General features: G+C 43.9%; 1 protein-coding gene across 9 annotated transcripts in view; it reads left to right on the forward strand.

Moving 5' to 3' along the window:
* The first annotated feature begins 224 nt into the window (after positions 1 to 224).
* Positions 225 to 23233, forward strand: part of KIF1B (kinesin family member 1B) — a 77339-nt gene continuing 54330 nt past the window's right edge. For 8 of the 9 annotated variants that reach the window (XM_033079323.1, XM_033079329.1, XM_033079326.1 and 5 more), the window contains exons 1-8: positions 236 to 480; positions 5576 to 5756; positions 19590 to 19666; positions 20774 to 20953; positions 21254 to 21319; positions 22073 to 22251; positions 22901 to 23012; positions 23134 to 23211. In XM_033079323.1, the coding sequence (XP_032935214.1) occupies positions 5651 to 5756; positions 19590 to 19666; positions 20774 to 20953; positions 21254 to 21319; positions 22073 to 22251; positions 22901 to 23012; positions 23134 to 23211 (798 nt within the window). In that variant the 5' untranslated portion in view covers positions 236 to 480; positions 5576 to 5650. Of the gene's footprint in view, positions 481 to 5575; positions 5757 to 19589; positions 19667 to 20773; positions 20954 to 21253; positions 21320 to 22072; positions 22252 to 22900; positions 23013 to 23133; positions 23212 to 23233 lie in introns of all 9 variants that reach the window. The other variant, XM_033079331.2, reaches the window with a different exon arrangement.

Consider the following 23233-nt stretch of genomic DNA (forward strand, 5'->3'; position numbering starts at 1 on the left):
TCCCCGCGCCCCCCCCGCGCGGCGGAGCGCTCTGTTCAGAGGGCGGTGCCGCTGCGGCCGAGCACCGGCAGGCGGCGCTGGCGGCACAGCGGACTGTGATTGACAGGGCGGGGGCGGGCGCGTGCGGGCTCCGCGGCGCGCCATTGGCGGGCTGTGCGGAGGGGGCGGGACGGCGCTCGGCGATTGGCGGAGCGGGGCCGCTCCCCCCGCGGGGCGGGCGCGCAGCCCGCGGTCCGTCAGTGCGGAGCGGCGCTGAGGCGAGCGCGGCCCCCGTTCCTCCCGGCGCGGCCTCGCTCTCCTCCCTCCCCTTTCTCCCCTCCCTCCATTCCCTCCCTCGCCCTTCCCGCTCCATTCCCGGCGGCGGGGGGGTCTCCCGGCCTCGGTGGAGGCGGCGATGGGGATGGCCGGGTTTTTGTCGCTGCGCTGCCCCGCCGGCTGCTGACCCCGCTGCGCCCGCGTCCCGCGGACACCCCGCGCCAGGTGAGGGGGCTGCGCTGAGGGGCCTCGGCGCTGGCAGGGGCCGGAGCGGGGCGGGGGTGGTGGCTGATGCCGTAATGCGGAGGGGGAGGCGGCGATGCTGCCGTGCGCATCTGTGGGGCCCCGCGGAGGGCTGAGGCCGGGAGCGGGGGGGGATGGATGGTTGGATGGATGGATGGGTGGATGGATGCATAGCAGTGGATACCCTGGAGCTGTCAGGGCAGTGGCGCAAGGGCGTGGGGCCCTGCTCGGCCTTGCCATCTGCCCGATGCCATCTCCTCGTCCCCGGGGACGCTTCCCTCCCTCCCCTCGCTTCCCTTTCTTCCTTCCCTTCCTTTTTCCGCGGGCGGCCGCTCCGCGGCTTTTCCACCAGCTGGATGCCGCGTTCCGCCGCCCGTCTCCCCCGGTGCAGCTCGGCTGGGGCGGAGGCGGCCGGCGCTGGCTCGGGGTGAGGCAGAGCGGCTCTGGCGGGCCGTGCCCGGTGCGGGGTGAGGCAGAGCGGCTCTGGCGGGCCGTGCCCGGTGCGGGGTGAGGCAGAGCGGCTCTCCCGGGCCGTACCCGGTGCGGGGTGAGGCAGAGCGGCTCTCCCGGGCCGTGCCCAGTACGGGGTGAGGCTCTCCCGGGCAGTGCCCCGCTCGGGCCCGGCTCTCCCGGGCAGTGCCCCGCTCGGGCCCGGCTCTCCCGGGCAGTGCCCCGCGCGGGCCCGGCTCTCCCGGGCAGTGCCCCGCTCGGGCCCGGCTCTCCCGGGCAGCCATGTTGAGGATGAGCCGGCAATCCCGGGGCCGTGCGTTCCCGGGCATCGCCTGCGGTGCAGAATTCGCCAGAAGCGGAGATGAATTCATGTCTGCTTTCCGGAATGTAAATACCTTCATACCAAATTCTAAATTCTAAAGCATCCAGCTGCTTCTTAGCTCGGTTCTCTTCGCCGTTGCACAATCCGGTGTTGGTAAATAGCCATGTGTGCGTGTGATCGGGTTTCAGTGCCTGGCCAAGTTCTGCAGCGCTGTTCGATCTGGCATCTCCACCTGGTCCAGATATAGCCGAGCGTGTGTGAGTTCAGCTGAGGGATCACGCTGTCAGCGCTGCCCCAGCTTCGTGCGGCACCTAAAATTGGCTCTGCTGGGGGCCCCGTGTTCACAAACGCCCGCTGCCCCAAACAGCTGCTTTGCCAACTTTCCGTGTGCTAATCTCTGCCCGTGTTTTATCTCTTCAGAGCCCTTGCACTGATTAAGTTGCAGGCAATTTTTTGTTTTGTAGTTAGCACATTCTGTGATGAGCAGATATGACACAGTTATTTGGGGTATGACTAGTTATCTTAAATAAAAGTGATAATTTGTGATGTGTGGTGAGTTTGGTTTTTGTTTCTTTTTTTTTCAATGCAGAGATACAGATTTGGAACATTGTTTTGTAACCAGACTTCTCTGCATGTATAAATAATAATTTGTATCTAAATCCCTGCTATGCTTGTAACTTTATTTAAATAAATAGCAATGTATTTGTATTTTGACATTGCGTAAAGACCGATTTGCCAAAACTTTCAAATACATCCAAGCATTCAAGTCTTTTTGTTTATTCACATATTTTTGTGAAAGCCCAGATCTAGTTGAGCCTGTGAAGGGTGATTCAACAACACAATTGGGTTTGTCAGGTTGAATACCAGTAAACATACAAGATTTTTAGGTTATTTTTTAATGACACACTTTAATATGAAAATCTCACAGTGTGACTCACAGGGTGGTATCTTTAGTTTCAAATAGGTGTATAACTAGAATGTGGGATTTGCTTTTTGCCAACTCAAATGTCACCTACCACCTGTTTTGGAGCAGTGGTAATCACCTCAGACACACACGCAGTTCCCTTCTTGCCTCCTGACTGGATTCACACAGACTGAACATTAAAAGAGACACAGCTAGTAGATTCCTTCCAAGACATTAAGGAGATGATTCATTCTAGCATGGATGGCAGCCTTCTAAGCCTATAATGAACATTACAAAAATTGTCTTTTATGAATATTGTTCTTCTAAATCTGTACCAGAGACTGAGTTGCATATTTTGGTTTTCTCTTTTTAAGTTATGTTTCCACTCTGTAGTCAGCATTTTGGAGTAGGAAGTGGTACTGCTGGTAAATGTGAGCCCTGAAAAGCCAGTTGCAGTTTATTATCTGTCATGCTGTGTAACTTGGGGCTTATTTTGCCTTATTTTACCATTCTGGGTGATGAGGGCAGTGCTACTTTTATAAATTGTTACAACCAGTTAAGGTTGCTGTAAGTGGAAAAACCTCTCAAAACCCCAACAGCTGAAATGTATGGAAAGTTTGGCAAATTATGTTGGTTTGGGTAAATTTTCTTTTTAATGAAAATTAAATCTTGCATAGTCAAGGGACATTCAAAGCATCTGAAATCCATGTGCAAATACAAGTAGGTGTTTTGCTTCAGCTATGAAAAATAGCAGAGTTGAGAACAAAAGAGATTTAAAACTATACCATATTTAATTTTCCATCAGCACAAAAGTTAGGGTTGGGAAAAATTGCTAACCACAGAAGTCCAGCAGCTAAATTTTCATATTGCAGGTGATTTTGTGATCTGCTCTGTGATTTTGAGATCTGAAGAATCTCTTCACAGTTGTCTTTCAAACAAGTCTGTCATTTAGCTAGTGCATATGGAGTCTCTGGAGGTGTGATTTTCATGCTTTCTTAATGTGAATATGATGTTTAGAGGTACTTGAGAACATTTATATATATATTTATATATATATATTTATATATATATATATTTTAAAGTGGATGATTCTTTCATCCCACTCTGCCAGCTTCCCAGATATATCTGCAGAAATTAATTCAGTGTTCTGAGAGGTGTTTTTATGAAAACATGAGAAAAAAATTCTTTGTGGGACTCCACAGTGAGGAGGGAAAACAAACCCCCTACATTTCGTGAACAATATTACAAGAACACATTGGGCAGAGTAAATTGTGTCACTGTGAGCTTGGCAGGAATGGATGTTTTGTACCTGACAGGTGCTGTTCCGTCAGCAGCTCGCTGTGGCCACGAGCAGTGGCACTGCTGTCCCTAGCAGCAGTACCCAGGGACAGTTGAATAACAGCTCTGGCTGTGCCAGGATTATTCTCCTCACCTGGCTCTGGGAGGGCTCAGGTGCTTCAGGGCCTGCTGAGGAGGGAGAGCCCAAATCCAGGGGTGGATTCTGAGGGGAAGCAGTTTAAAATGGAGCTGTGTGTTTAATACTTTGTTCCACACAGAAGCAGGCACCCCTGAGCCAGAGGGAGTGAAGCAGTGTCTGGAACAGCCCAGATCATGTGAATTCATTCCCAGTACTTTTCTGTGTTCAAGATTTTAGTGAAGCTTCTTAAAATTCCATCCTTACCCCAAGCTGGTGGTGTGGCTGTGTCATTAATCATTGCTCAACCAGTTTGAGCAATCATTTGTACCAATGACTTTGAGATTCAGTTGGCTTGCTCCTAAAGACATTCTTCTAGTCTGATGAGATACCTCAGGTACCTGTGAAAATAAGGAATACTTTAAATTACTTCTACTTGGGGGAGTGATTTAATTGCTGTCTTCACCATGTGATGGCATTAATGAAGTATTGCAGTTTTATTAAAGACTTCTTGTACTGTGGGAAAATGTGTCATAACTTGGATTAAGCATGTATAAGTACTTTTACCAAGTGTGGAACTTACTTTAGAGCTGAAATGCTTCTGCTTTTGACCTACTAGTGAGTTTTGTACCTTTGTGATCACAACCCTGAAATGAACATTTCACCACATTTGTGGTGTATTGGTAACCAGAAGAGATGTCAGGATTTGTGGGTGCGTGGCTGAGCAGAGTTGAGTTCTGCCCAGGGTAAGTCAGGCTCCAGATAGAATGCCTGCACTGAGCCAGGCCAAGGATGAATCCAGCTCTGAATCCTCTCTCCAGCAGTGGCCATAGCAGATATTTAGGTTATAAGGATAAATCAAACATGAATAATCTTTTCTCACTATAGTCATCCAGGTTCTGTGTGTCTGTGCCATGGAAGCTTTCCTAGCCAAGGGTAGGAGCTTTTTAGTAGGATTTATTCTTTGAATCATTGCTTTTTGAGGCTGTTAGACTTCAGTACTGACCATGTCCTGTAGCAGTAAGTTAAACTTCTCAGCTGGGGACCAACTGAAAGCCTTTCTTGTGATGGAAGAGGCTGGCTGACAGCAACACAAACCAGTCTTTTGTAAGCCCACATTCCAGCACTGTCTCAGACACGCCTTGAAGTTTGGATAGTGGGTCAGTATCAGGGATGGTTTCCTGCAAGGAAAGTGCTCCATCAATTAGATGTGGTAGGATTTGAACAAGTCTTCTGATAATGGAGAGGAATTTAATGGTGGACATTTGCCTGAACATAGATAATAATATTTACCCTGAAGGCAATAATTCTTGATTCCTCTTCTTCCTTACAGTATGTCCTTTAATCAGCAGATATACAAGTAGTTGGTGAGTTGTTATTTCCTTAGAGAAGAGGACTTTCCCAGGACTGCCAGGGGTTCTTTAAGGGCACACCCTTTTCTCTGGAGCCATATGTATTGAAAGTCAGTGTGCTGGGGCCCATGACTCTTGAGTTAGTTTTAATAGGATTGCTAAAGCATTGTGGCAGCAAGGATTGGCAGTGTGAGAACCTGGGTATGGGGTACATGGTCATTGCCTCATGATGAAATTTAAGTAGCTGTGTCTTTACTGCTAAAATTATCTTTGTTAGGTTAAGCCTAACACATGTTGTAACCAGATATTTATTTTGGTATTGGCATCCTTTCTGGAAGAAAACCAAGTATTGGTTTTCTTCCAGAAAAGAAATGTAGGAAATTGTATGAGAAACAAATATTTGTACACTTCAAAAAAACTGCTTCAGGTGACAGAAACTTTTGGCTAGGGAGACAGAGAACAGGTGCTGATCAATGTCTTTCCAGTTCTGGCTTTGAAGTGACACCTTCTGTGGGGAAGGGAGGGTGATCTGCACAGCAGAAATTGCCTTTATGAAGTAACTTTGAACCTTCCTAATTTTACCAACATCTTGAGTACCATAGCTGTAAATAACAAAATGATGTTTTTCTCCTTAGAAAACACCAACAAGAAGGATAACTTGAAAGGCTCTTGTTGACTTCAGTTCCTTGACTGCACTGCAAGCAGCCAGGATGTCGGGGGCTTCGGTGAAGGTGGCTGTTCGGGTCCGGCCTTTCAATTCCCGAGAAACCAGCAAAGAGTCCAAATGTATCATCCAGATGCAAGGCAATTCAACCAGTAAGTTTGTTTTAATCTTGTAAGGGAGTCCTTCTCTCTTCCCAAACTTCCTACTGAAATATTTCTTCTGTCAGACTGAGAACTGTGTACATTGCATCATCTAGAATTAATCTTGTAGTTACTCTTATTTTCTGAGGTTGTCATTACAAACTAGATGATCTCAGAATGTGAATAGAAAGCCTAAATCACAAGTATCTTGATTTTTATGCAGTTGTTCATGGTGTTTGCTTCTGCTTAGCTGAAAATTCTACAGAGAGATTGGAGTACCAAAGTGAAAACCTTTTTGTGAACTTCAGTGTTTGGAATATCATGTGGGTTGACAGATACAGGGATACATTGCAGACCACCACATGATAATTGTGGGGGTGTAAGTCCTGTCTGCATCTGGTGCTTTAGTTCTTGGTGTGCTTATTCTGCAATATCTGCTTTTGGTTAAGAACATAATTTGGGTGAGAAAGCTGAGATGAAAAGGGTGTCAAGTTTTGTACTTTCCAAAGGAGATGCCTAAACAACAGCAAAATAACAGACTATGTAAAATCATCTTCTTCTCCAACCAATTAGGAGTGTTAAGCTACCTATATAATTGTTATGGGTGTGAGTTGGAGGACACTGTTCTGTGGGAAACTCTGTGTGGGCACACCTTTTCTGGTTGTTGGGTCTGTTGTTTTTCGTATTGAGGTCAAGGCAGTACTGGCAGCCTTTGAGGGAGTGTCATTCCTCACTGCAGACCAACAGCTCTGCCCATAAACTGCTCTTCTTGGGGCACTTTCTCATTGTTAGGTAATCAAGTAGAGCCATCTTGTCTGCAGCTGTAGGAAGCAACACTCCAAGAGCACAGAGTTATTTTGCTGTCTGATTACTCGAGTGTTTACTCATGCCTGTTCATACAAAGGAGGTTTCATACAGGCCTCTCCCTTTTTTTTTAGCCAAGGTTGTACGTCAGCCTGCTTGTGCTTTTGCAATGGAATTTAAGTCCTGGTTGTGGTCACTTAAATTATATAGTGTTTATGGTTTCATTGGAAGACAGGTGTCATAGAGAAGAGAGCTTGTTTTTTAGTGCAGAAAGTTCTTATCTTCACACCTTACATGCAATACCACCCAAAGAAACTTTTTTGGGGTTGGATTTCAAAATTTCCCTTTAAAGTAGGGGTGGAAGAGGTTTGAAGTCATCTCATGTAGGACAGGTGCTGGTATCCCATCACTGGATCCCAGTGTAATATGGAGGAACTGTAGACTTCATTAGAGGACATTTGTTAAGGAAATGCCACCAAGCTCTGGGCTCCAGTAGCACCACTGGCTATCTCTGTAAGAGCTTTTCTTGCTGCACTCATCACAGCAGTAATTTTAGATGCTTAAGGTGTTTGAATTGCAGGAGCCTGTGGCAGCACCTTGTTTGTGGCACGGCAGCAAGGCTGAGCAGTCAGTGTCTGCAGCTTGTTTGTGTGAGTTGGAGATGTGGCCTGGCCAGACACTGGTTCTGTTTCTGAATGCCAGAGCTGCTGCAGTGACACGTTTCCAGGAGACTGCATCAGCTTTCAAAAGGAGAAAAATATTTCAGATTTATCTAATTGGAAATGTCTTTATTGAAGTTACTTCTTTTGCTGTATTTTATACACTGAATTGTTCTAATCTGCAGCCTTTTATTTGAATGCTATGGCTCTGATCAAGCTGGGTGAGGTGACAGATGGTCAGGTTTAAGTCATCAGGGCCATTGCAGGCTGAGGAAAGGAATCATTAGTGCAATAGTTAAACGTTGTCACAATCTATGGGATATTTTTTCCCTGTGTTTCCCTCTTAGAGGAGAAATACAAGAAAGCAATGGACAGAGGAGTAGTTTGAACAGAAGAGGATTGTATAATAAAGGATGTGAATAAGGCATTGTTTGGTGGGGAAAAAACCAGCAGAAATCTTTTCTCTGAAGAATCTTCCTAACCAAGCTGTTTGACACAGATAACTTCCAGCAGAAATTCTTCAGCTGTTGTGCTTTTAGGTGACATGTTAGATTTGGGGGGGCATAAATGCTGTTCTGCCAAAGATTCTTTCATTTTCATGATGCTGAGTTTTTTGCAGCCCCACAGTTATAGTATTGAACTCATTATTAAGGTCTGAAGTTGCTGACTAAAAGCTGAGCACATAAGGTGAAATTAGTGTATCTGAGACTCAGATCTGATGCAGCAATTTGAAAATGAAGGGAATTCAGTAGTAACTCTAGACTAAGGAGTTCCTGCTTCGCTCCTTCCAGTGTGCTAGTGAAGTGACCAAGGTTTACATATCTTGCCTCTGAGAAGGTTATTTTTTCATTTGTGCACTGATCAAGGTGGCAGGAGGCAGACCTGAGAGGATGGTGATACACTGAGTAGTGGCTATTTTAAGCCTTCAAGACAGTTAAAGTTCCCTTATCTTGGAATTAAAGCCTAATGGACTGTCGTGATACCGGATTGACGAGACAGTGCCAGCTCTGCTAGCTGAGAAGGGATTTTGACAATTACTTAAACTTTAATTCTGCATGTATTGATTGACTGAGCTATTCTGCAGATCCTTTGTGGGTCCTGCATTTAAACTTTGTGCAAGTCTGAGTTGTGTAAATGTATTGGCAGAGAGCTCTGCATTACAGTGAAACTGAGGCAAAGTGCTCAGGATTATGTTAAGGAAAACTATGAGGATACAGATGATAAAGTGTATGACAGGTGTGCTTCAGTTATAAATAGTATCAGGTGAATGTGTGAAGAAAGGAGTGTTTTTTGACATACATAATGAAGTAGATTCTTGAAGTCAGAACGGCACCAGGGTTGTTGCCTGACATGCTGCTTTTGTTTGACAGTTTTTGTGTGAATTTGGCTGTTTAGGGCTTTGGGGATTGCCTGTCATTCACAGGGTACTTGCCAGCATAGCAAAACGTCCCTCTGGGTTAGAAAGCTTATGCTCAATTTTGTTACACAGTTCTTTGCCTTGGAAGCAAAACAACATCATTTGCTTGTGCACTCCTACAGAATTTACTTGTTACCCTACCTGGCTTTAGCGTCATTTCCTCCTTTAATCAAGATTCACAGTGGGTCTGTCTTTATAATTTCTCACTGTTTAAAAATGACAATGCAGCTGAGTACAGTTCTAGGTATGTCTTGACCTCAGAACAAGAGAATTCACACTAAGATGTTTAACCCATAATGTTAAGGACACTTCTTGTGAGTAATTGGGACTTCTGTTTTTCTGCTGGAAGGATGCAAAATGCGGAAATTTTGAAATCGGTGCTTGAACCATATTATTTGTCTTTTTTTTTTTTGTCTGCTCTACTATTATGCATCTTGCATTTAAATGGTCAGTCTTTATGTCTTAAATAGACGTTTCCAAATGGAGATTCTGCAGTTCAGCTGGAGTCACATGTGCTGACTGCATTAAGGGGCTGGAGTCTGGCAGAAGGCCAGTGCTGCTGGGATCATCTCTATTTGCAGATGGGATCCGTTTGAATGATACTGCCACAAGTTCTCCAGTGGACATGGGAGAAGTGGGGGTAGGGGAAGAGAAGGCAGTGGAGCAATCCTAGAGACAGACAAGTTAGAAGCTGTAAAATTCTGCTATTAAAGTAACTTGGGAATGCAAAATACTTTCCAAAGAAGAGGTAATGTCACCATCAAATTAGTAATTTAAAAACTCCATCCAAACAGTAACTGAGTGGGACTAATTTCAGAAAAGGCCATCTTTTTAAATAATTATAACTTAGAAATCATCCTAAGAAACATAAGCTTTTTTTTCAAAAGCACCTGCTAAGCAAGTGAATTCTGTTGCTGAAATGATGTTTTCACTTGGAGTTGTGTTCTGAAGAGTATATTCTTTAATTTACTGAATAGCTGGCTCAGCATGGCCAAACTCACAAGTGGCTTTTTGAAATTAATAATTAAAATATAGATCATGGTTTTCAGCATATCTAGATTGAATGTGTTTTGTCTTTAATTCCTGCTTTTTCCAGTTTTTGTTAAGAAAGGTTTGCACCAGTGCATCTTGCCCACAATGTATTAAGTACTTATTCCTGTCCAGTTAATGAATGACTGTTTTTGTGGTGAGTGGGAAAAAGATTCTGCAGTGTAATACATGAAAGCTGAGCTATGGATCTAAGAGTATTTTTTGTGTCAGTAGTTCTTGTGCTCATTCTTGTATGGGCTTTTCAAACGTAACAAATATAAACAGCGTTGGCAGCTGCTGCCTTGGGTTATTGAGCTGTAAAAAAGCTGTTCTGTGCCTAAAGACTCCAAGAGTGTTGTGCTTTTTCTGGTTTGGCTTTTGTTTGTTTGAGGGATTTTTTGTTTTGGTTTGGTTTTTTGGTTGGTTGGTTGGTTTGTTTTGCAATATTTTGTGGAAGTGATTTGATAATCTGACCTGTAAATAAATAATGCATAAATAAAAACAAATGAAATTGAAGCAGAGATTCAAACCAGTATCTACAAGACAGCATTTAGATCCTAATAACTAGCAAAGAACCCAGCAGGCTTACTCTTTTAAAAATCTAAAAATGTGTGTAAAAAATGAAACAAGGACATAAGTACCCTGCTTGGAATGTGTTGCAATTAATTGTGCACTAGATGAGAGAAAATGGGGTTTAGCATCTTGTGTGTGCAAGAGACAGAGTAAACCAAGGTTCTCACACTGCAGTCCATCTGTGATGATTGCATCTTGTGGTTTGCAATGAACACCACAGTGGAGAGGTGCTCCTGCACAGGGCAGGTTCCCTTGGCAGGGCTGTGGACATGTGGCTGTCAGCTTCTCTTCAGGCATCCTTAGCATCAGAAAACCTTGGTAAGACATTCTGGAGTTCATTTGGGCAGGTTATGGGGAAAAAAAAATGTGTTTCTTCTAATTGTTGTTTGCTGTTTGGGTTATTTTTCTCCCTAAGCTGTATAAACCTAAGATCTAGACTAAAATGTTTAAATAACCAAAAAAACTAAACAAACCAAAAAACCTAACACAGAAACATCTAATTTTAATTTCTCCATTGTTCTGTTATTTCTTTACTTTTTTTTTTTCTTTTAAGATGTGTGCTGCTTTATGCAGTTGTTCTGGGGCAAGTTAAAAATGGGTGGGAAAGCAGGACTGAACTTAAAAGACTTTTGATTTATTGCATGTTTGTCTAAATTAGTGGTACTTGAAATATAATACAAAAGTCAAAACTATTGAAAGGTTCATAGATTAAGGTAACCTCATCAATAATTCAGCCATTTCTTTTATTGATATACTTTTGACTCACAATTTGTCTTATGAAAAAAATAATTTTAGATATCTCAAAAAAGGCAGGCCTTGTGCCTGCCAAAAGCATTGATTCTTAAAGCATACAGCTTGGTTTTCATGTTCTTTTTTTTTTTATTTTTTTTTTCCTAGTGTTTTCTGCTTGCATCTTGCATGATGAGGTTGTCTTGGGAAAATAAACAGCATTGCAGGAATGTCACTTCACCCCTACCCTGATTTTTCTGGTCTGTAAATCCTTGTTAGTGGTGCAAGCTAAATGAATGCTTGTCCAGTATGATAATACTGCCCTGCATTCGTGGTGGGTGTGTTATCAAAACAGACTGTTTATGGGGAGATAAATGGTGTCACATGGAGGATGCCTGAATGGCCTTGTGGTGGAGGTTTGAAGGACAAGTCAAAGAGGTCACAACAGCAGAGGTTCCCAAAACTCTCCTGTGGCCTGTTTCAGTGTGAGCAGTGGAGTTCTCTGTGTTTTGCAGCACTGGGGATTTCTGTGTCCAGAAGTCAGTCCTAGTCACTGTCTCTGAATGCCCTGCAGTATTGACAGTTCCTATGTTTGCTACCAGTCTGGAATATTTTTTGGAGAAGAAATAAAAATGTGGACTTTTAGATGCTTGATTTTCCTTCTAAAGCTTTTCTCATGTTTGAATAAAAATAGCTTGAAGTGTTAATTCTGCACTGTTAAAAAAATTTAGAAGATGACTTTGGGGATCTGGGGGAAGATGAACATTTAATGAACTTTAAATGCTGGAGATGCAAATGCTGGTTCTGGAGTGAGACTGTGGGATGATGACTGGGGTGTTCCAGCTGATGTTAAATACAATTAGACTACATTATGTTATGAAGTTAGGATGGAGCTATAGCAGAGAGGTATCCCTAATGAATCCTGAGCAGTTTCTGTCAGTGCTGATTCTCCATGTGAAATGCTTCCCTTCAGAATCAGTGCCCACTGACACAGAACTAGGCCTCTAGAGGTGCTTCTTTTTATCAAATGCTTAAATAAACTGCCACCTTTTAGTATGCAAGTAGAAGTAGAGAGTGCAGATTGTTAATAAGAGCTACTTTAAGAATTGGATATTTTCATTCACTACACAAATACTTGCAGAGACATCCACTGTTAAAAACTGACCAGACTGATTGGAGTACTGGACTGAAATCCTAAGACCTGGCTTCCCAAGATTCCAGTGCTGCATGGTGTTCTCTTATCACTGGCATGTGTCTGAAGGTGAAAATGGAACTCTTAGGAGAGGCCACTGGCTCTTGGTGATGCCCAGAGCAGCAGGTGAAGGGAGATGCTGTTGTACCTGCCTTGAGGCAGAAAACACGAGGCCAGAATTGAGCTGGAGCACTCACGTAGGCCTGGGACCTCTGGTGCCTCTGCACCAGGACATTGCCAGGTAAGCCTTGCCAGTGCCAGGTTGGGAATGGCTTTGTGTCCCTTTTCAGCCAGGGAGAGCAGAGGGCTGGGCTGGGCTGGCTCGTGCCTGCTGCAGAGCCTGCTGGCGTGCTGTTCTCCAAGAACACCAGCTGGACAGCTGGTATTTATAGCTCCTGGATCTGTAAGAGCAGCTGAGGATGAGAGCGGCTTTCCAGCAGCTTCTGTGAGCGGGAGCTGGCCTTGCTCTGGTGCTGCTGAGCCTCCCTCCCTCCCCCAGCCAACCTTTCTCCCAGTGCACGGCTGAAATTCCACACTGGGGAGAGAATCCGGGTGAATTCCAAATGAGCTGTTCTTAGCTTCTACTTGGTTTCCTTCCCTTTTAATGATTTGAAAAATGCAAACAATGCTTTGAAAAGCAAGCACTGCTTCATGGGCTGGAAGTGTCCATTTCCCTTCATTTATCTCTTATAATAACAGCCTGAAAGTCTGTCTTATAAAAGCACTATGGCCATAGATCTGATTGCAGCGTATGCCTAGGAAAGAAGCCTGTATTAAACGTGTCTTTGTGGTGTTATTCACGTTCCAGCAAATAAAGAATGCCTGCTCCACCCTGCTCCCTGTAAGGAACATGTTCCCATTGTTGTCATTCTAGTCTACAGATGGTGCAGATATATTTTCCAGACCTATGTCTTTTAAGAGACTCTGTATTTAATGTTAATTTGGTCTTGTGGAGTCAGTTCTGAAAGCCCCCAATTTTTTTCATTGGATAAACTGTTTATTCAAACATAATGAAACTACTGCTTATATTGATCCAAATAGAGTTTGAAGAAAGCATAGAAATTAATAATTTTGTATTTTTCCCCCTGAAGTTGCCCCTTCCAAAGTTCTGTCAAGACCAGAATGATTTTTGAAAATGTCTGCCTATTCCTTTACTGATGATTAAGGAGACCAAAAGTGAAGACAGTGCTTTTCTTGCTAGCTGTTATCTCTGAGTGCTGGCATTTGGTAGGAATGTGTGCTTGGGCTAGAATAATGCTGCCACAGGGAGAATTGTTGAGGCTGCTGTGAAGCCTCTCTTCATAAGAAGAAATCTAATTTTATTTCATATGTAGAAATTAAAGAGGTTTTGTGCCCTCAGCATTGCCTGTTATGATACAATATGGGGATGGCAGATGTTAAGGACAAAGCAGCCTGTGTTGCACAAATCTGGGGAGGTCGGTTTTTCCAGTTCCATGCTCGACTTTCATCATAATTGGGTTTCAGTTCTGATTAGGAATTGTTTGTTTGTTTGAATCCCGGGATGAAGCCCAGGGGAGTGGTGGTGCTGGTTGAAGGGCATGCTGCACTGCTGCTGCATTGCTGCTGTGGTGCTGCTGAAGGCCAGGCTGCATTGCTGCTGTGGTGCTGCTGAAGGCCAGGCTGCATTACTGATGTGATGCTGGTTTAAGGCCAGGCTGCTTTGCTGCACTGCTGCTGAAGGCCAGGCTGCATTGCTGCTGTGGTGCTGGTTTAAGGCCAGGCTGCATTGCTGCTGTGGTGCTGGTTTAAGGCCAGGCTGCTTTGCTGATGTGGTGCTGGTTTAAGGCCAGGCTGCATTGCTGCACTGCTGCTGAAGGCCAGGCTGCATCGCTGCACTGCTGCTGAAGGGCAGGCTGCTTTGCTGATGTGATGCTGGTTTAAGGCCAGGCTGCATTGCTGCACTGCTGCTGAAGGCCAGGCTGCATTGGTGCTGTGGTGCTGCTGAAGGCCAGGCTGCATTGCTGCAGTGGTGCTGGTTTAAGGCCAGGCTGCATTGCTGCTGTGATGCTGGTTTAAGGCCAGGCTGCATTACTGATGTGGTGCTGGTTGAAGGGCAGGCTGCATTGCTGCTGAAGGCCGGGCTGCTTTGCTGATGTGGTGCTGGTTTAAGGCCAGGCTGCATTGCTGCACTGCTGCTGAAGGCCAGGCTGCATTACTGATGTGGTGCTGGTTTAAGGCCAGGCTGCATTGCTGCTGTGGTGCTGCTGAAGGCCAGGCTGCATTGCTGCTGTGGTGCTGGTTTAAGGCCAGGCTGCATTGCTGCACTGCTGGTTTAAGGCCAGGCTGCATTGCTGCTGTGGTGCTGGTTTAAGGCCAGGCTGCATTGCTGCACTGCTGGTTTAAGGCCAGGCTGCATTACTGATGTGGTGCTGGTTTAAGGCCAGGCTGCATTGCTGCACTGCTGCTGAAGGCCAGGCTGCATTGCTGCACTGCTGCTGAAGGCCAGGCTGCACTGCCAGCTCTGAGCACCCACGGTGAGCACTGCGTGCCACGGCTGCTGGCAGCCAGCCCTGCACCCTGACCCTGGCACTCCAATCCACTGCCTGCACTTTAAATGCAGGAGGGGAGGAGAGCAAGTTCAGCTCTTGCCTCTTGAGTGCTTTGTGCTCTGTCTGTGTTCCAGGAGCTTATTGGAGGGAATTGTGTGTGCTCGGCTTCCCCAGATACTGAACTGCAGATAATTTCTAATCTGCCAGATTTGTGACAGGCTGAGGAGCAGCACTGACTGCAGGGAGAGCAGATCAGGCTCGGGCTGCAGGTTCAGTGTCACAATCTGATAGGAGTTTGGAGTGGTTAAGAAGCACTTCTAGTCATTCTTTGTGCCTGCAAAAATATTTATGTGGCTGAGTAGATGGGAATGGAATGAGGGGGCTGATCTTGGCTACGTTTCCTTTCTTTTGTGGGTTTTTTTTTCCACTTTGTAGGCTTCCCACTGTCTGTTTACTTGGTTGGTTTTAAAGGAGACTGGAAGTGTAAGTCCAGAAATGAAGGCTTGAAGTGGGAATGTGTTTGTGTGTCTTCAGAAAGGAGTGAGAAGACAGAATACTGCTTCCAATTGGAAATACTGTAAAAGATTTTAACTTTAACTCACTTGTGCTCCACACTCTGGTTATAATTTTAAAACAAAGTGCATATTTAACCTGTGCTTTTTTAATTTCAACTTCAGAAATGAAAATTGGATTATAAGGCAAAAAATGTGGATGTCCAAAATGACAACAGGAGTGCAGTATAATATGTATTATGAAATATATGTGTACTGTTTCAGTGGTGGTCTTTCAAGTATTGCTACAGTGTTTGCTAAAAAACTAGGGATGAATTTGAGCTCATAGCTTTGAAAGGTTGAAAGTATATGCTATTTTTGTGCTAGCTGATAAAGCAGATGGTGGATGGTGTATAAAATGTTAATTAAGGAACAAGTGGGATGGACTGTGGAAATAAAAATGCCAAAAGATGAAGCTGCCTGTATAAGTAAGGGTGTGTTAAAATTCAAATGTTTTGTGGATATTGGTCTGTTACTGTTGGCTGAGCACATCTAAAAGTATAATTCTTTCATTTATTGTGCTCCTGTTTTTTATTTGATTCTTCTGTACTGCTCCTACTATGCACTTGTCCTGTACAAGAACCAATCCGTATTTGGGCCTTATATGATACTAAAAAAATTTAGATTATTTGGTGTGAAGAAATTTCTTTTAAAACAGTGTTTCCTTACCTCCAAAGATACAAAGTATTTGTAGTTACAGGTACCAAAAACTCCACCAAACTTACACAGCTAAGCAGCTAAAGAGAATTGTTTAAATTCTTGAGCTCCAGAGAATGTGTGAATTACTCCTGCCTAGAGAAACTTTGGGTGGTGTGAGGCAGCTGAGCTTGGCTCGCTGTGGCTGCAAGGGGAGACAAAGGTTTTCAGAAGCAGGCTGTGTCTGTGGTGGGCACGGCAGTGGGTTCTGAATCTGCTGCTTCCCGTGGGCACTGCTGCAGAGCTGTTCACACACTGTGCTGTTATTGGGCTCGGTGTGTGACGTGTACAAAGGCACAAAACACATCTAGGTATTATTTCTTAAGGAGAAGCTTATTATTCAGAATTTCCAGAAAAGTAATAATGTGGGCATTTATCTCTCACAGCCAAATCCATGATTTCTAGAAAATATTGTAATCCCATGAACATTCCCTTGCCTTTTTCTCTGGCTTTCCATTCCAAAGGTAAATGATGGGCATTAACCCCCGCTGTGGTTGCTGCTTTGATCCCAGAAGTTGTTTCAGGCACTGCAGCAGAGAAATTTATCCTGAGCTTGTTTCATCCTCCTCACCTTGGGGTTCAGGTGTGACCTGTTTCAGCAGCAATGCTGTAGCAGACAGCAGTTCTGTAAAATATCCCTTCCAGTGGCTCTTGGGTGCAGAAAGCTTAGCCTGTGGAAAGCTAGAAGATGGCCCATGAGCTAATAAACTGGCTCTTGGTGAAGCAAGGGGCCTGGAGGAGGGATTTTCTCAGAAACTGGCTAAGCCCAGCACTCAGAGCTGCTCCGGTGCCACGCTGATGGTAATTATAGCTGCAGCACAAAGCACCAGTGTCAGTTTGCAAACAGAAGAGTTAATTGCCACATTGGACCTTTGAAATAGCAGATAAACAAATTTATTTGTAAGATAAAAAGACTATTAATGTGTTCCTGCTGTGGTCGTCTGCCTTATTGCCTGTCTCATTTCCTGAGGCTCTGTAATTAAACCATTAGCGTGTGGACCGTGTGGTGAGGCTGCTGTGGGGACAGCAGATAGATGACGACCTATTTCATGATTCACTGAGATAATTCATCTTGGCCTTGCATGGTTTAAAAACCAAAGTGACTGGAAAGCTCTTGGTATTCTTGTGGGTATTGGAGACACTGGAAACAGCCCTCTTTGTGTTTTTATTGTATTTGTTTCCTTGTTCAGCAGAAAGCACAGCAGGTTGAGAAACATGGCACACAAAATCAGTATTGCCAATTTCTGCATTGCCATTTCTTTCTTTCCCAATTTGGCACATGAACTTTTAGGATAAAGCTTACCTGTGCTATAAGGAGCCTTTTGATTTCTTCAGAAATAGCCATTAGCTTACTTCAAAAGCAGCTGGATTCATGGGTTTTCTTGTCCCTCCAAAGATGATGCTTGGTGCCATAGACACCTTCAAGTTGGAATTCCTGGTTTCATAGCTGCCTCATCATCTTCCAGGTATTTTAATCACATTATTGCCTGCCTGATCACTGGTTTTAAACCCAGACCACATGAGACATCTCTAATGCTGGCAGCACCCACCTGGTGCTCCGTGCTCCAAATGAAGAGGGTTTCAGTCCGGCTGAAATCTTCTGTTTTCTCATCCAGTCAGCTCTGCTGGATTCATCTGTAGACTGAGAATTCCATGAAAGCAATGACTCTGAAAATGGAGGATGTAGCCTGTGTGCAAGAAGCAGAAACAGGGATGAGCAGACTTGAGGCTTGCCCCAGGAGCTGAGTGCAAAGGCTGTGTCTGGTCCCGGTGCTGAGGGGCAGCGTGCAGAGTTCTGGCAGCCAGGAGGTTTGCTCTGACCCTTTCCTGCTGCAGTGCAAGCTTTTGGCCAGGCAGCTGCATTCCCAACCTCTGACAGAGCTGCTTGCTTGCACATTAAACTCCCTTGCCTGATACACTTCTCAAGATATGCTTTGCAAAAACATGCATCCTAGAAAGTGATTTTCAGAATAGTGAGCTGGACGTGGAAGTCAGTGTGAAGGGCTGAGGAAAGTCTGAGAAAATAACAACAATAATAATAATAACAGTGGTTTAAAAAGAGAAAAAAATGGGGCCAAATGGAATGGCTTGCATAAATCAGAGAGCCTGAACTTTATTCTTCTCCAATGTGATCAAACTTAGGCTGGAAGCAAGGAAGGGGAACTAATGGCAAGTTTGTAGTGCCTTTAGATACTAATGTGGAGATTCTGTTATTTGTACTGCTTGGTTGGGTGGGACTTCAGGTACGGCTCCCTTAACTTTCAGAGCTTTGTTGTTAAATCTTTAAATTTTTAAATGAGAAATTGTTGAGTTGTAGCAGTCTGGAATACACTGCAAGGAGAGAAACTTATTAAAGTTTGGGGCAGGGAGTTGTCTTTGGGGTTTGTTTTTTGCTCTGTTTAGGTGCAGTAGTGTGAGAGGAGCTGTAGTGCTGTTTGGGCAAAGCAAAGGGAAGCTCAAGCCATGGCTGATTGCTTAGGTTACAGTTTGTTCTGTTGATGCCCGCGTTGCTATCCGAAGCCACAAGCATTTTTTGCAATTTGATACTGTCCTGGTGCATATAATTCATTAGCTTTGCATGTCTGTCAGCTTTTTAAGGCAAGAATGTCAGCACAAGGTGCATCCAAGTGAAGTGAGTTGGCCAGGAGAAATAGAGTAGCAACTGTTGCTATTTGCAATCCAGACAGTGATCTTTTCTCCACACCCTCGTTTTGGACAACAGCCCTGCTCCCAGCATCTGGTAGAGGAATGATTTGCTTTTAATGGGGATCCTGAGATGTTAATCAGAGATTTTGGTGAAACAAGATGCTAAGTTCATGTTTGAAATGGTAAGAGCTGTGGGTGATATAATTTTTATTGATCACAGAAGGAAAGGGAGAAGCTCCCATCTCCCAAAGCATAACCTAACTGGCAGAATATGTGAGAAATAAAGCATCTTCTTTCTAGGATGCCTGGTATCAGGATGTAAATCATCCCCAGGAAGACTGCTGACACCTTTGTATGGCTTATTTCCGTGTGGACTTTATTTGCACACATCACAGTTAGTGTCTCACTCCCAGGGCAAATGACTGCTTTAGGTGCAGGGCAGATGTGTAAATCCAGGTTTATCTAATACCCTCAGGACTATGCTTTTTTATATCCTGCTTACACAGATGCTGTTGAAAACAGCTGCTGGAAATAATAGATGTAAGTATTTGTATTTCCAGTGCTGCAGTATCAGAAAGAAGGAAGCAGTAGAGATTCACTTCTGCAGCAAGGGCTGTGCTTATAAATTACCCTGCTTGGAATCCAGAAACTCCAGGCATTGTGTGTGCCATCTCAGGGACAGCTGGATCCATTGTGTATTGCTCCCCTGCAGGCAAAGGTTACACCAAGCAGTTTTGTTGCTGGGAAGGAAAAAAAACTCTGAAGTACTAAACCCACCAACCTAAAGATACCTGGAAAAACTTTTGTTGACTGTGTGGAATACACAGAATTCTGTTAAGCAACAGCATATTCCTCCTAGGAATCTTTCTTGTCTTATTTTAAATGAGTCCTATAGAAACAATAGTGTTAGGAAGGAGTGAGGCTGTTACTTGGTGTGGCAACTTTAAATACTCAGATTCACAGACTGGGGGTCAGACAGCTTATTAATTATGCTTCTAAGTGTCAAGTTAACTAAGAGTTTGATTTTTATTTCCTGTAGGTATTATCAACCCAAAGAATCCTAAGGAAGCACCAAAGTCCTTCAGCTTTGACTACTCCTATTGGTCCCACACATCGGTGAGTGCTTTTACAAGAAAACCTGGTTTTGTTGTTGTTGCTGTTTGGTTTGATTTAACATTCTCTTCTGATCATGCCACCCGTATCTCTACAGAGTCTTTCTCACCCACATTCAGGTTAAAAGCTTGTCACTGTATGTTGTGTTTCCCTGTTTGGGTGAGAGCAGAAAGCTAAAACAACTTGTAAATATTCGAAAGATTACAGAAAATATTCTCCAACAACGTTCTGTTCTAAATATTTTAGGGATGTGCATGTGCCACGGTTAATTCATTTTTCCTCTTGGACAAATGACAGTTGCTCGAGTTCTTACAGTTCAAGGAGATACAGGTCTGGGTTTCGCTGGCATATCTGCAAAAGGCAGCACAGTGATCCTTGTTTCCAATAGCTGCAAAAGCAATAAATTCTCATCCAGCTCCTGTGCCCCACCCTCTGTGAATCAGTGCTAAGCTCTCACCGACTTCCAGTAATTGTTCTCCAGCAGAAGTGTGTTGTTCTGCACCTTCTCCTCCCCTGCCTTGTTTTCTGAAAGATGTAGAAAGAAGGGATAATGCATTTCTCTAAGATTAATTTTAGTAGCTTGGATGGTGAAGTAAGACTTAATATTTCTGAGCAAATGTGTGGTCAGTGAGACTGTTTTCACAATAAAATACTTGCCTCTCTTACTGAGTTTTTCAGAGCAGCCGTGAAAGTTGATTATAGCCCAGTCACAGGAACATTATGAACAGAATGCATGAAAACTAGCAGATAAGCAGCATCAAGGAACAGAAGAGGTCTGATAAAATCTTGATCCCGACGTTAGAATGTTAGCACAGCTAAATTTGTCCTGATTTCAGGAGCAGGTAATGTTAAAATGCAACATTTCAGGAAGCAAGAGAATGCTAGATTAAGAATAAGATACACTAACAAACAATGCAGTGACATTGTCATTGTTGTTCTTCTCCATCTTGTTCTGCCTTGGGAAAAACGTGTGTGTAAAAATGTCCTCATTTACCCCTTCCTAAGGGATTGACCCACGAGATAAAAGTATAAAAAACAAAACTGTTGCTTTTTGAAATCTTACTCTAATAATGGGGGAAGTCTGTATTTATGCTGTTTGTGTCTTTGCAGCCTGAAGATCCCTGCTTTGCATCCCAGAGCCGTGTGTACAATGATATTGGGAAGGAGATGCTGCTGCACGCCTTCGAGGGCTACAACGTGTGCATCTTTGCCTATGGCCAGACTGGAGCTGGGAAATCCTACACCATGATGGGCAAGCAGGAGGAGAGCCAAGCAGGCATCATTCCCCAGGTAGGACCGAGCCCAGAAGGGGAATTTGGTTTTTACAGCATCTTCAGACACACATTTGTGTTTTATATTGCAGTAAGAGTTAACAGAACTAAAGCTAATGTTATATACAGAATAATGGTGCTGGTGAAACCTGGAGCAGTTGTTGAGATACCAGACAAAATAAGGTTGTTAGGGATGTAGGACTGAGATGAATTATCTTCCCACTGAGGCTGTGTGTGCCATTACCATGACATGTCCTGATATTTACTTGTTACTTCTCAGTAAAGACTAATTTCTGACTTGGGTTTAATCTCTCTGCAGCTATGTGAAGAGCTATTTGAGAAAATCAATGACAACAGTAATGAGGAAATGTCATATTCTGTAGAGGTGAGTGTGGTGAGGGATCAAAGAATGTCTGTATGCTGGATATCAAAGTGAGCTTGGGTGCTGGGTTATTGATATTGCACTAAGGTGCTGCTTTCTGATTAGTTTGGGGTTTTAAATTTTAAAGTTTTATGTCTTTTCTTTTTTCCATTTTTGAGAGAAATGTAAAAACCTTTCTGAACTTTTTCTTACCCTCATCAGAAAACTAGTGTTCCTTTACCTATGTAGTAATCCTGAAAGAAATGATGGGGTGAAAAATTTAAAGATGCATTTACAGATTTTTTTTCTGATAGCTGGAAGACTGCATGTTTGTAGTCAAATACTATAGCCATGATTTTTAAAATCAAAAGTTGTTTCTGCATACAAGAAAGTTCAAAATTTTTTTGGTCTTCTTAAGTTTGCTGTGATTCCTTGGAAGAAGACTCCTTTTACCACCTGTCATGTTTGATGCTTGTGCTGTGTCATATTAAAGACATTAAGATGATTGTGGACCCCAGTGTATAATTTTTCATTACACACCAACGTTTTTTGAAATGACTGAAGGATCTGTACATGGATGCAAGTCCTGCAGTTATGTTAGAGATGTGATGCAGGAGACTTTTGACTCTGCCAGTGTTTAAGGTGTTAAATGGCCAGAGACACCCACCTACAGCTTTCCTGTGCTGGCCTGGGGGAGTTTTTACCACTGGCACTCTGAAATGGTGTGGTGGAGACCTTCAGAGAGACTGAATTGTCTGTGAAAATCCCTGTTTTCAGGTGAGTTACATGGAGATCTACTGTGAGAGAGTCAGAGACTTGCTGAACCCGAAGAACAAAGGGAATTTGCGGGTGCGAGAACATCCTCTCCTTGGCCCCTACGTGGAAGATCTGTCCAAGTTAGCAGTGACATCTTACACAGACATTGCAGACCTCATGGATGCTGGGAACAAAGCCAGGTTAGTGATGGGAGTGTGTTATGTATTTTTATGTCTGCTGTGCATTAGCACTTTAAAAAAACCTCTTGTAAGTCAGGAGTATTATTGAAATATGCACTGATCAATGCTGTTGAAAGCTGAAATTATTTTGTGTGCTGTACTAGTGCTGCAAATAGCTGTGTAGACATTTAAAGATTGTAATGACTTGAGATGAAGTCTAAATAATTATAGTGGCATTTACTTGTGCCTTTGCTGTGTACTCTGTCACTGTCCTAGTCTTTCCTTAATCCGGGTGGTCAGGACTAAAGTTGGCCTTCCATCTTCAGTTTCTGATTCCTTATTAGTTGTTTCCATGTCAGCTGATGGCTCCATTTAACAATATGTGAGAAACTTTTAAGCAGCATTTATGTGAGTCTTCTTGGGTGTTTGCATGGAGGATGGATTACTGAGTACACAGATGGAGAAAGCTCTATTTAAACTGTTACCGAGATGGGAGTAATTCAGGAGTGAAAAAATGAAAGGGCTTGATAATGGTATTAGGTGTGGCTGGGTCTTGGTTCCAAGGCAGCACATCACCTTTGCAGCCTCTTGCTCTCATTCCTCTGCAGCTGCATTCAGCCCTGCAGGTAATTGTCCTTTTTTAAAAGGCTCATATCTGTTCATGCTTTAGGACTGTGGCAGCCACCAACATGAACGAAACCAGCAGCCGCTCTCACGCTGTGTTTACAATTGTCTTTACCCAGAAGAAACATGACACAGAGACTGACCTTTCCACAGAGAAGGTGTGCTACAGATAAGTGGCTTTCTGCCTGATTTTCACTGATCTCCCTGCAGTGACTGTAGTTGTGTCCTTGCCCTGACTGACCAAGCACTAATTCTCTGTTCCATGCTCTCTCTGCTCAGGTCAGCAAGATCAGCCTGGTGGACCTGGCTGGCAGTGAGCGGGCGGACTCCACTGGTGCCAAAGGAACCCGGCTAAAGGTGCAGGGCCATGGGGGCTGCT

The sequence above is a fragment of the Catharus ustulatus genome, chromosome 24 (genome assembly GCF_009819885.2).
Source record: "Catharus ustulatus isolate bCatUst1 chromosome 24, bCatUst1.pri.v2, whole genome shotgun sequence".
Classification (NCBI taxonomy): Eukaryota; Metazoa; Chordata; class Aves; order Passeriformes; family Turdidae; genus Catharus; species Catharus ustulatus.